We start from the raw sequence: 14,402 nt of genomic DNA, 5'->3' as shown, positions 1-14,402 counted from the left end.
ATGTATATATATGTTTCCGAATAAAGTATTCGGGAAACACGACAAATCCGCGAGTACACTTAGGTCCTTTTGTATACTACAAAAGTAGTACTGTGATATTGCAGGTATTTTGTTTTCCAAATTGATATCACTATTTAGAGGCGGCACGGCGGATGAGTGGTTAGCGCGCAGACCTCACAGCTAGGAGGACCATGGTTCGATTCCTCCCACATTCCAAAAACATGCTAGTTTAATTAGCGACTACAAATTTCTCCATAGAGTATGAATGTGAGTGTGAATGGTTGTTTGTCTATATGTGCCCTGTGATTGGCTGGCGACCAGTCCAGGGTGTAACCCCGCCTCTCACCTGAAGACAGCTGGGATAGGCTCTAGCATACCCCGCGACCCTTATGAGGAAAAGCGGTAGAAAATGAATGAATTCTTTTTATGTTTTTTTTGTAAATTTAAAGCTGGATGTTAAAGCTTTATTTATCCATTTATTTACATTTTAAGTTTTTACAGAGGAAAGTTTGTGATACAGTATAACGTACTGTTCTGATCGAATAAAAATGTGTTTAGTACGTGCATACTGCTGGTGTAATTCAGGTTTTTCCAGGAAATAATCTTTAACTTCAAGAAAAACGAAAAAAAATATCGCCTTGTTAACAGTATCGTGATATATCGTATCGTGAGTCTAGTATCGGCGGCACGGCGGTCTCGTGGTTAGCGCACAGACCTCACAGCTAGGAGACCAGGGTTCAATTCCACCCTCGGCCATCTCTGTGTGGAGTTTGCATGTTCTCCCCGTGCATGCGTGGGTTTTCTCCGGGTACTCCGGTTTCCTCCCACATTCCAAAAACATGCTAGGTTAATTAGCGACTCCAAATTGTCCATAGGTATGAATGTGAGTGTGAATGGTTGTTTGTCTATATGTGCCCTGTGATTGGCTGGCGACCAGTCCAGGGTGTATCCCGCCTCTCGCCCGAAGACAGCTGGGATAGGCTCCAGCACCCCCCGCGACCCTCGTGAGGAAAAGCGGTAGAAAATGAATGAATGAATGAGTCTAGTATCGTGATACGCATCGTATCGCCAGATTCTTGCCCTACGACTGAGTGAGTCGCTGTCACTACAAAAGCCACCCCAGAGGCCAACATGACTGGCCCCACGGTACATCAAAAGACACACTCATGACATCAGCGCCCAGACACCCACACACACACACACACTCTCCCACTGACGGAGACACACAGCCTTACACACTTTGACATTTCCTTGTCAAAAGAGCCAGTGTGTCCTCTCCCTCCCCTCCCACCACCATCGGCACAATCAACACTCCTTTGTAGACGGAGAGAGAGGAGGACAAGGGCACAGGGGGAGGAGCAGACGAGGTCTACGGGGACAGAGACGGCGGCGGAGTGAGGGATAACGAAATTCTTCAAGCTAGTGGAAAATATGAAAGCCCGAAAAAAGACAAGAAAAAGAATCACACGGGTGAAAAAACAATGCCATGAAGCAAGAAGAGGGCATGGGATGAAGGAAGGACGGATAGATAAATACGATGAGGAGACATGGAGATGACAGCGAGACTGTCTGGCCACACACACACACACACACACACACACAGCTCTTCATCAGTTCCACTCCTGCAGCTCTGAAAGGCCCATAGCAGAGCCGCAGCATCTAAGAGCTGCTGCACAACTCATCACAAAATACTCTATCTCATCTGATTCCGCTTTAATCACCACTAACTCTCTTGGTATCCCGAGCGCTTTCTCTCTCCTTCTCACACACACACACACACTCACACACACACACACACTCATACACACACACTCAGCCAAACAATATTCTTCCCGAGAGCCAGAGAACATGGAGCCAGAGAGCTCGTCCTTACAGAGCCGTGTTAATCACAGCACACATCTCGCTCAGCCCCAGTAAACAGCCTCCCGGCCTGTCGCTTTGCAGCCAAACTAGCAAAGAACCGAGGGAGTGTTCCAAACACGCCCCCCCCATACCCCTCACCATCACTCCGCACCCCCAGTCTGGTTATTCTCCAACCCCCATCTGGAAAGCCATCAATTTGACCTTTTATTTCATCAAAACAAACTTCAACTTTATTATGGTAATGGTAATGGTAATGGTAATGGTAATGGTAATGGTAATGGTAATGGTAATGGTTTTATTTCATTTGAACATGCATCAGATTACAATTGAATGCATCCCATAATCAGTTCCCAGTTCCACATGTCCAAAAGGAGTAGGAAGAAGCAAAGCTTATTAAATCCTACCCCTCCATCTGGTACTTTTACAATCAGTAACTGTTACATTTGTTCACTTCCTGCTTTCCTAATATTGTTTAAGTTTTTGTTTTTTTTGTCACGTACTGAAGTACGAGGTGATATGACCATACAATGACATAAAAGTAAAAAAAAAATTTTTTCATTTTTGTCATGTCCCGAAATATGAGGTGATATGACCATACAATGACATAAAAGTAAAATGTTTTTTTTTTTCATTTTTGTCACGTACCGAAATACGAGGTGATATGACCATACAAAGACATAAAAGTAAAAAAAAATTTTTTTGTTTTTTAAATTTTTTTCATTTTTGTCACATACCGAAGTACGAGCTGATATGACCATACAATGACATAATTTGTTCACTTCCTGCTTTCCATAGGAAATGAATTGAATTGAATTAGCTCATCGTTGTGCATTGTTTGATTTCCTTACTCAATCCATTCCATAGTTTGATTCCACATACTGAAATGCTATGGCTAGTATAACGTAGTCCTAGCATAGAAGTGTTTCAAATGTACTTCTTCCCTGAGATCATATTTCTCCTCTCTTGTAGAGAAGTATCGGATGACATTTTTAGCTAATTGCTTATTTTTAGCCTTATGCATTATTTGAACTATATCAGCAAGTTGAAGTATTTGTGATTTTAGAAATAAGGAGTTAGTATGTTCTCTGTAGGCGGCATTATGAATTATCCTTACTGGCCTTTTTTGCAGTACATTTAGCGAGTGAAGATTGCTTTTATAGTTATTAGCCCATATTTCCACACAATAAGTAAGATATGGTAAAACCAGAGAGCAATAAAGAGTGTGGAGTGATTTCTGATTGAGAAGAAATGTTGCTTTGTTCAATACTGAAATATTTCTGGCCACCTTATGTTGTATATTTGTAATACGAGGTTTCCGGCTCATATTTTCATTTGTTGTGATCCCCAGAAATTTATTTATTTTAGTATGTTCTCTGTAGGCGGCATTATGAATTATCCTTACTGGCCTTTCTATTAGGACTGACTGTAAAACATGACAGCATTTCCACAGGTGTCATGGCGTGTGTGTCGTCCCTTACCTGTTCTCCAGGGTACACCATCCACAGTGGGCGTCCCCCGCTCCCAAACAGTCCTCGCAGCTCGTCCACTGGTCACATTCGGCCACTTTCACCCTCAGCATCTACTCAAGTATAAAACCCTGGTATCAAACTTCAAAGCAGTCAAGATTTGTCCTTGCAGCAGCTACGTGAAGTTTAAAGGCAATTACTGTATGAAATATGGTTACTAATTTCATCTTTTGTTGAGCGATATCTGACTTTTTTCCCCCCCTTTTTCTTTTGTTTACACATAAATTAAAATATGTTTTCTTGGGCTCTGGGGAAATTGCGAGGGAGAAAATGCATCATTTGCATTCTGGGGTTCTGTTAGATGATAAAATAAGAACAAGACGAACATCTGAAAAAGACGATGATGTTACCACAAAGTTCATTTGCATACAGGAGAAGATCAGTTCTGTCTCTCAGGATACAATTTAATGAAGCAAACCTATATTAGACCTGAAGAGATTAGCTCTTCATATCATTTTAAAGGGTATAAAAGCACCATCTATTCAATTAAAGCACTGCTGACTTTGGACTCGTCGACTGTCAATCACAGGTACGGGTATTGATATGGAGATATTGTCACATGACGTAATATCCGTGATTTGATTCATGTTCAAAACAGAGAGAATAAACAAGCAAAAACGTCATCTTACGTGGTGCGATGTCATGAGATAAAGGAAGGTCTTGTCGTTGGGGTCAAAGGTCATGATGTGATGGACCGCTTCACCGGCCGGCAGCTTCAGCGTGGACTGATTAGCCAAAGTCATGTTTGGCGTGAGGGTCAGCTGTGGAAAAGAGAGTGTATATAAGATAAATGCAGTTTGAGAGCTGACGCTGATGTTTTCGGGAGGGGTGAGTGAGGGGGGGGGGGGGGGTAATATCCTGATATATTAGCGCCGCCTGACCAGCAGCATTTAAATTTAAGCCCACTGTGGTGCTTGTCGAAAGATTCCATTCCACATCCTAATCACACATTTAGAAAAGTAAATATTTTACCAGGAAGTCCCTGTGAGCCTTTGCTCAAACACACCATACGCCTGTCTTTATTGTTATCATGCCCCCCCCCCCAATCCCCCCCCCACATCACCACCACCCAGTAGTATCTATGAATACCACTACAAAAACTGTCAGATCTGTTTTGCAATTAATATTCCTATTATCGACTTGGGAATATTTCAGCGCCTGTACACGGAATTTCTACACAATGATTGCGGCGTCCATAATCGTGTTCCAGAAAAATGATTTATCCCAGCACAGGCTTCCCTGCAGCTCAGGAAAATAAAATGGATGACATGTTCATGTAGCCAAGTTAAAAAAAAAATAAAAAAAAAACACACCGAGGGGCCACAGAGGAAAACAAACTATGCTGAGTGAGACTTCCTGTCGCACTGAAAGCGAAAGCTCTCATCCCCGCCATTTGTAGGGTCTTCCTTGGAGAAGTCCTGATGGACCAACACACTCGGTGACAATCATTCCTGTGTCGTTTTCCCACCCGCAAGCACACAACCAAAAAGACACCCAAAAACATTACCACCCACGAAGACATGATGGGTAATGTTAAATCCAAGCTTAAAGGCTTTATCTCATCTTCCAAATGTTACTGTTTTTCCAGCTCTGTTTACACACACAAACACACACACACACACAAACACACACAAACACACACACAGCTCTACCGCCTAGCGAGCTACCCTGTCTTCACCAAACATTCCCGGAAGTAAATAGACTTAGGGTGACACCGTGAGTAAACAGCAGCCCACACCTGAACAAAAAGGGCGGAAGCAAGAGAAGAAGAAGTAGTGATGAGCAGAGATGCGGCACCGGTGGGTGGGGGGGGTGGGGGGTCACGCAACAAAACACCTGCTGGTCTGGCAGGTCGCTCCAAGTCCATCCCGTGTCGACGTGCCCCCATGGATGAAAGAGCTCATTCAACTCAATGACTTGTCAGCTGCTCCGTGTTGAGTGTGTGTTGCGTAAGGGAGATATAATCAAAGCAGGTGAAGGTGGGACACAAAATGGTGGAGGGTGGGTATGTGAAGTGGGTGAAGTGAAGTAAAGTGACATGCTAGCGACACGTCGGTGGCACGAGGAAGAGGTGTTGAACAACAGAACAAAGAATCCATCCAAATGTAGGCCCGCCAATCCAACCGCCATCCAATTGGAGGGCAGTGGGATGCTGGGCACCGGGTGGGTGCACTCAGGGGCTAGGGGGGTCGGGGCCAGGTGGGTTGGCTGGCGGGGGTTGGTGGTGTGCTATGGCAATGTTGGTTTTGCTGGGGTGTCCGATGTTCCCGCTCTTCTTTTGTTGTTTTGTCTTATGGAAGATTCAATGATAGGTTGCACGGCGGTCGAGTGGTTAGCGCGCAGACCTCACAGCTAGGAGACACAGAGTTCAATCCCACCCTCGGCCATCTCTGTGTTTTCTCCGGGTACTCCGGTTTCCTCCCACATTCCAAAAACATGCTAGGTTAATTGGCCACTCCAAATTGTCCATAGGTATGAATGTGAGTGTGAATGGTTGTTTGTCTATATGTGCCCTGTGATTGGCTGGCCACCAGTCCAAAGACAGCTGGGATAGGCTCCAGCACCCCATGTGACCCTAGTGACGATAAGCGGGAGAAAATGAATGAATGAATGAAGATTCTGTGATTATATGAGTGGAAAAAAATCACTTATTGAATTGGTAACTGCTCTGTCGTGGAGAAGAGGTAGGATTTAATAAGCTTTGCTTCTTCCTGCTCCTTTTCAGACATTTGTAGTAATGAGGTGTTGTGTATGTATGTATGTATGTATGTATGTATGTATGTATGTATGTATGTATGTATGTATGTATGTATGTATGTATGTATGTATGTATGTATGTATGTATGTATGTATGTATGTATGTATGTATGTATGTATGTATGTATGTATGTATGTATGTATGTATGTATGTATGTATGTATGTATGTATGTATGTATGTATGTATGTATGTATGTATGTACGTACGTACGTATGTATGTATGTACGTACGTATTAATGTATGTATGTATGTATGTACGTACGTACGTATGTATGTATGTACGTATGTATGTATGTATGTATGTATGTACGTATGTATGTATGTATGTATGTATGTATGTATGTATGTATGTATGTATGTATGTATGTATGTATGTATGTATGTATGTATGTATGTATGTATGTATGTATGTGTGTATGTACGTATGTATGTATGTATGTACGTACGTATGTATGTATGTACGTATTAATGTATGTATGTATGTACGTACGTATGTATGTATGTACGTACATACGTACGTATGTATGTATGTATGTACGTACGTATGTATGTATGTATGTATGTATGTATGTATGTATGTATGTATGTATGTATGTATGTATGTATGTATGTATGTATGTATGTATGTATGTATGTATGTATATATTCATTCATTTTCTACCGCTTATCCTCACGAGGGTCGCGGGGGTGCTGGAGCCTACCCCAGCTGTCTTTGGGGCGAGACGCGGGGTACACCCTGGACTGGAATGTATATGTATGAATATGTGTATGTATGCTGTATGTATATATATATGTGTGTGTGTGTATATGTGTGTATATATATATATGTAAGTATATAAATACATATATATTGTAAGTGTATTGTATTGTAAGTGTATATGTGCGATACATTAATGTAACATAGTATGCAATAAATTAAGAATTTGTGTGTGAGACAAAAGCAGACAAATTGAATCCAGCTATGATGATGAGAGGGGAGGACTTCATTAATTCATTAAAAAAAATAAAAATCCTATAATTACAAATGACTTCAGCGAGGGCTCTCTCCAACACAGTCAAAGAGCCATAACTTAATCTCAGCCACTGTTCCCCTGTGTTTAGTCTGAACCAAACTCACCGTCAGAATCACATTACATACGCTAACAGCACCATTAACCTCAGCAACAGCCCCCGTCCTCCGAGGTACACGCATATGTTCACTCGGAAACAAAACAGACTAACACGACATCGACAAAAGCGGCGAGACTTCTTAGTCAATAAGGGCATAGAGAACAATTTCATTCTTGCAACTGTCCCGAAATAGTTTTGTGAAGGGGTTTGATGAATTCGATGAACCGGGTCCAGGTCGCGGGGGGAAGCAGTCTCAGTTTGGAAGCCCAAACCACCTCCTCCAGCTCCACCGGGAGGACACCAAGGCGTTCGTTCCCAGGCCAGCTATGCGACATAATCCCCCCAGCGTGTCCTAGGTCGGCCCCAGGGCCTTCTCCCAACTGGGCGTGCCCGGAACACCTCACCTTTGAAGCGTCCGGAAGCCACCCGGACTAGATCCCTGAGTCACCTCAACTCTCTTCTCTTCTCCAATATCCCGGTGAGAGACTCTGCCGGAGGTGAGAGTTGAAAAATGGGAGATTCTGCCAGACATTCCCAGCACATCCTCCCTATACGTTTGGGTCTACAAGGTCCGTCTGGCGTCCTCCCCCGCCATCTAATCCAATTCATCACCAGGTGGTGAACGGTTGACAGATCAGCCCTTCTCGGATCAGTTTGTCACGTTCGCACAAACGACAGTCAGGACCTTTTCCCCAACCCGAAGGCGTCGGGAAATGGCCGTCTGGTTCATCGGGGATGACTCCAACACAGAGACACCAAGCCGGGGGGTTATTAATGAGCCCACACCAGTTCGCTGCTTCTCCCCTGCGGCAACTCCAGAGTAGAACAAGGTCCAGCACCTCTCGAGGGGTTTGGTTCCAGAACCCAAACTCAATTATATCTAGTCGGAAGACTTCAACATCTCGTACTAGTTCAGATTCTTTCCCCACCCGAGAAGTGACATTCCCTGTCCCAAGAACCAGCTTTGGCCCTAGAACCGCCCGCCCTCAGAGACCACCCAAACTAAAATGCCCTTATCCTTTTTATCCATACAATCTTGGGTCTACAAGAGGAAGATCCTGTGTGGCTTTTTTGGGGCTGAGACTGGGTCACGAGTAAAGACCCGACCACCAAGCGTTCGCCTAGAAGTCCGTTCCTGGGCCTGGCTCCAGGGTGAGGCCCCGGTATCCCATGTCCGGGAGAGCATCACATAACTAGAAACTATCATCCCTGTTCTATCATGATTGTTCCTTAGTCCACAAAACAAGATCCGTAAAGGATTAGTTTAGGGTGGAAGAGCCTGGGAGACCTTTGGGATGACAAAGATGAATTATGGATGAATGGACAACAATTTCCACAGTGGAAATATAGAAGTTTGGTTGTCTGGTGTCTCGTGACTTTTGTCTATATCGTGTATAAAGCGATAAACGCATTGTTCAAGGTCCCACACAATGACCAGGGTAGTCCCACAGATAGCCGATAGATAGAGAACACTAGCACATAATGACCGGGTTCACAGTCCGTGGGGTAACCATGTGAAATCACCAAACTGCTTCCATTGTCCAAGAGACAAAATCCGACACCGAAAGACAAAACTACAATCGAGCAAACATACAAAAGTACAAAAACGTACCCGGTGGCTTGAACCCTTGAATCCTCTACTGTGCACCGTGCATCCAAAAAGTAATTATTGTATACTCAAGCGTGGCTAAAGCAGCGTTGTCATTCCAGAAAGGAAACAAGCTGCTCTTTTAACAGAACCCCAGCAAAATACCCCGCAGCTGGATTGTTTTGTTTTTTTTTTAGCATTGCAAAAGTTGTGAGTTGTTTTTAATGCAAAAGGTCAGGAAGCATTTAGAGTGCACTCATGTTTGGTTCCACCCCCCCAACCCCCAGCCTGCCTGCGAGGTGCCACAAAACAGCCCAGTCAGGGGTGACTAGGAATGCGTTTGAGACAGAATTAAGGAATGCTGTGATTTTTTTTTATTTTTTTTTTACAGCTCAGACCCACTGCAGATGTCTGAGTAGGTGAGTCGAAATCCACAACAAAGCAGAACGTGATTCATACGTGGTGAAGACGCATAGTTAACAACTTTTCTTGCTGGTGTGTCAGACATTATATAGCCCCGTTATTAGGGACCGCATCGTGGGCCAAGGATGGGTCACGGGTGAGCAGAGCAGAGAGGGGTCGGGTGGCGCTGGTGGCAGTGGCACTGGGAAGCTCCGAGGAAAGAAAGCAGACATTCCTGCGTGTTGCTATGAGGTTTAAAGTTTCATTTGACGCCGTTGTTTGGTTTATTAGGCCACTCAGCTGCACCATGTAAATCTGCTGTTGTTTGAACGTTAACACAAACTCAAGTGGAGGACGGGCTGCACGGTTGGTCGAGTGGTTAGACCCTTTGTATTGAGTTGTAGACTCCTATAGAGCAGCTACACACAATAACCAGGACAGAACACATTCTAGTTCTTCCAGAATCTAAACTTGAGATCCATCAATGTGGCCATAACGAATATCCCACATTCAAACGGCGGTTGAGTGGTTAGCGCACAGACCCTTTGTATTGAGTTGTAGATTTCTATAGAGCAGCTACACACAATAACCAGGACAGAACATGTTCTAGTTCTTCCAGAATCTAAACTTGAGATCAATCTATAAGACAATTTGGCCATAACGAATATCCCACATTCAAACGGCGATTGAGTGGTTAGCGCTCAAACCCTTTGTATTGAGTTGTAGACTCCTATAGAGCAGCTGCACACAATAACCAGGATAGAACACGTTCTAGTTCTTCCAGAATCTAAACTTGAGATCCATCAATGTGGCCATAACGAATATCCCACATTCAAACGGCGGTCGAGTGGTTAGCGCACAGACCCTTTGTATTGAGTTGTAGACTCCTATAGAGCAGCTACACACAATAACCAGCACAGAACACGTTCTAGTTCTTCCAGAATCTAAATTTATTTGAGATCCATCTATAAGACAATGTGGTCATAACGAATATCCCCATTCAAATGGTGGTCGAGTGGTTAGCACGCAGACCCTTTGTATTGAGTTGTAGACTCCTATAGAGCAGCTACACACAATAACCAGGACAGAACACGTTCTAGTTCTTCCAGAATCTAAACTTGTTTGAGATCCATCTATAAGACAATGTGGCCATAACGAATATCCCCATTCAAACGGCGGTTGAGTGGTTAGCGCGCAGACCTCACAGCTAGGAGACCAGGGTTCAATTCCACCCCAGTTTGCATGTTCTCCCTGTGCATGCGTGGGTTTTCTCCGGGTACTCCGGTTTCCTCCCACATTCCAAAAACATGCTAGGTTAATTAGCGACTCCAAATTGTCCATAGGTATGAATGTGAGTGTGAATGGTTGTTTGTCTATATGTGCCCTGTGATTGGCTGGTCCTGGACCAGTCCAGGGTGTACCCCGCCTCTCGCCCGAAGACAGCTGGGATAGGCTCCAGCACCTCCTGCGACCCTCGTGAGGATAAGCGGTAGAAAATGAATGAATGAACGAACGAACGAACAAACGACTGAATGAATGAACAAACAATCGAACAAACGAATGACTGAATGAATGAATGAATGAACGAACAATCGAACGAACAAATGACTGAATGAATGAATGAATGAATGAATGAATGAATGAATGAATGAATGACTGAATGAATGAACGAACGAACAAACGACTGAATGAATGAATGAATGAATGAATGAACGAACAATCGACTGAATGAATGAATGAATGAACGAACAATCGAACGAACGAATGACTGAATGAATGAATGAATGAACGAACAATCGAACGAACAAATGACTGAATGAATGAATGAATGAATGAATGAATGAATGACTGAATGAATGAATGAACGAACGAACAAACGACTGAATGAATGAATGAATGAATGAACGAACAATCGACTGAATGAATGAATGAATGAACGAACAATCGAACGAACGAATGACTGAATGAATGAATGACTGAATGAACGAACGAACGAACAAACGAACAAACGAACAAACGACTGAATGAATGAATGAATGACTGAATGAATGAACGAACGAACGAATGTGTCTGTGTCATACCTTTCGGAGTCGTCCATTACTTGTTCCCAGAAAAACAACAGTGTGGTTGAGAACGTTGTCCACAGAAACGGAGCTGAGGCCCGTGTACTCGAACAAAGGAAGGGCCCTCAGGGGCTTCCGTAGGGCCAGAGGATGCTGCAGGTGGGCCGCACCGCAGTCCAGCTGCTCCGGCTGCAGCTAGAACACACACACACACACATATATAAAATGAATGACATCAGTCCAAGTCAGATCCTCCATGAATAGAACAAGGAGGCTAAGGATGGAAGTCCAATGTAAAACAATTGTGATAACAATGTTACTGCTCGTGCTTCAGAACCACTCAATAGTTAAAAAGGTCTTAAAAGGGTCTTCAACGCTCATCAAACTCTGCTTTTGTCAAATGCTAAGCAGGCAGTGATAAACCATCAGTGCCATGCTAGAATGAGCACTGGGATCTTTTGGGAATTTTCTGAATATTTTACAACACAAAGTAAAAAAAAAAAAAAAAGGGAATTAAGCAGGGTGGATATTTGCAGAATTGTTTCCCACCGGCCCTTATACTGGCAGCCGCATTTCTCTTATCATAAATTGTGTTGTCGCTCCCTCGATGCTGGCTTTTTGAGACTGCAGACAACAAAAAAGATCACACGTCTGTCGCAACCGTATTTTAAATCATAATCACAAGTTAAGGTTAACTTTATTCTGTAAAACCAGTACTACTACTACTACACAGGAAATACAAATAAAGCATTTTCAGCAGCGTAACGGGACATGGTGGCTGACTTTGTGACCCGATACACAATCGTCAAGGGATGGCCCCTCTTCACCTCTCATCTGTCAGTCAAATGTACAATGAAACACTGGAATTGGGCCACATTCCGCTATGAGACACACTTTGAGGGACATCCGTACGAAGACAAGGCTAGCAAACATAACGCACCATGAACGTCCTAAAGGGCAAATGTTTACATATTAGCTATGCATGAGGAATTGATGTTAAAGCCAAACCGATGGAAGTCACTTGACTTTCCCATGCCTGACTCTACCAGTACTGGTGACATAAAGACTCCTTTATACGTAGCGGTATTACTAATAATTATATTACAGTAAACCTCGGATATATCGGACTCGGATATATCGGAAATTCGCTCACAACGCACAGATAAAAAAGAACCGATTTTTCTGTAATGCATTTCCAATAAAAATTCATTGCATATATCTGATTTTTTATAACGGATTTCGCCTATTTCGGACAAAATCTCCAATCCCGTTCCAATGCATTTCCATTAAATTTCCCTGGCATATATCGGATGGCCGCATCGTGGCGCTCCGATTCGCCGAATCGTGACAGGCCGCTATACGACGTCATTTGCAGCGTTTGCAGCGTTGCCTGCGCGTCCAGGTACATTGGAAACATAGTCAAGGAAGTGCCTTTTTATAACGGATAAAATCCCATTTACGCATATACCGGATATAAATCCGATATATGCGTCAAACGGACATTTTCCGGTATACGCATATAACGGATTTCGCTTATATCGGACAAAACCAGTGGGAACAATTGAATCCGATATATCCGAGGTTTACTGTATGTTATGTTAGAGACCGGTTTGCACAATAATATCTGACTTTTGTTGAAATTAGCAAGTAGCGCCACAACAATAAATCATTTCCCATATAGATGAGTTTTACGCTAAAACAGGCAAAATGGGCAAAATTGTAAAATTCCCCCAAAAACTGCAGTACCCCTTTAAGTGTTATGTTCATTTTTCGGCTTTGTATCAAGTTATGTACTCCTATAGAGCAGCCACACACAATAACCTGCACAGAAAGCTTTCTAGTTCTTCCAGAATCTGCACCTATTCAGCTGTATTTCTTTGGATTTTGTGTTTTCGTGTTTTCCTGTTAAAACGGTTTATTTGATTTATTCCCCCCACGGACCGCCTCCACGCACGCCTACTCCGCTGTGGTTGGTCACACTTACTATTGCTTAGGAGGACTTTCAGTGTTGTGCTGCTAGCAGTCGAACCCAACGGTACAGGAGTTGATAATAAACAACAAAGCCGCTGAAAACAAATGCACATCCAGCAAAATTTTAGCGGTGGCATTCCACCCTCCCGTGTAGCCAACCACCAGGGCTTCAAAAAAAAATCCTTGGGGGAACCCTGCAAACACTCTCAAATATCACATCAGGCAAAAATCCAGCATCTGTTGCAAGTTCTAGGCACAACTTGCAACGAGGAGCTGTGGAGATGACTATTCTGCAACGCCGTCGACGGGGGCAGGCTGACTGGAGGCAAGCTTCACTTAGTTGGACAATGCTCAATGACGAGCTCTGTCTGCATGGTTCTTGTGTGCAAACATCAGAGAGGCTCCAGTATATTTATACTGTGTGCATAATCACTAGGCAAATCACATTCGTCAGGTTTAATTTACTGTTGAGCAATAACAAAAGCGCTCAGAACATCCATATGAGCTCTGTAGCTCATGTGGCTATGCGAGCGTTGCTAACTTAAACTGCTTTCTTAAATAAATATTGCTATTTTATTGTTGAAACGTCCCTGCATCCATTTGCTATGCAGCTTATTGTCCTTAGGGTTGCAGGAGAATGCTGGAGCCTATCCCGGCTGTCTTCGGGCGAGAGGCGGGGTACACCCTGGACTGGTGGCCAGCCAATCACAGGGCACATATAGACAAACAACCATTCACACTCACATTTATACCTATGGACAATTTGGAGTTAGCCAATTAACCTAGCATGTTTTTGGAATGTTTTTTCCCCGGAGAAAACCCACACAGGGAGAACATGCAAACTCCACACAGAGATGCCAGAGCGAGGAATCGAACTCGGGTCTCCTAGCTGCGCGCAAATCCGTGCAGCCGAAATGTGAGTTGTTCATTCATTCATTGATTTTCTACCGCTTATCCTCACCAGGGTCACGGTGAGCCTATCCCAGCTGTCTTTGGGCGAGAGGCGGGGTACACCCTGGACTGGTGGCCAGCCAATCACAGGGCACATTTAGACAAACAACCATTCACACTCACATTCATACCTATGGACAATTTGGAGTTGCTAATTAACCTAGCATGT

At 43.6% G+C, this 14,402-nt stretch overlaps 1 protein-coding gene across 1 annotated transcript in view; it reads right to left on the bottom strand.

Moving 5' to 3' along the window:
• plxnd1 (plexin D1) overlaps nt 1-14,402 on the bottom strand; it is a 101,533-nt gene that overhangs the window by 83,199 nt on the left and 3,932 nt on the right. The window contains exons 2-4 of the mRNA XM_058052627.1: nt 11,330-11,506; nt 4,019-4,150; nt 3,342-3,442 (exon numbers count right to left, since the gene is read on the bottom strand). Coding sequence (XP_057908610.1) covers nt 3,342-3,442; nt 4,019-4,150; nt 11,330-11,506 — 410 coding nt within the window. The remainder of the gene's footprint in view (nt 1-3,341; nt 3,443-4,018; nt 4,151-11,329; nt 11,507-14,402) is intronic.

Source organism: Doryrhamphus excisus, chromosome 16 (assembly GCF_030265055.1).
Source record: "Doryrhamphus excisus isolate RoL2022-K1 chromosome 16, RoL_Dexc_1.0, whole genome shotgun sequence".
NCBI lineage: Eukaryota > Metazoa > Chordata > Actinopteri > Syngnathiformes > Syngnathidae > Doryrhamphus > Doryrhamphus excisus.
Note: the sequence above shows the minus strand (reverse complement) of the source record. Positions and strands in the feature narration are given on the sequence as shown.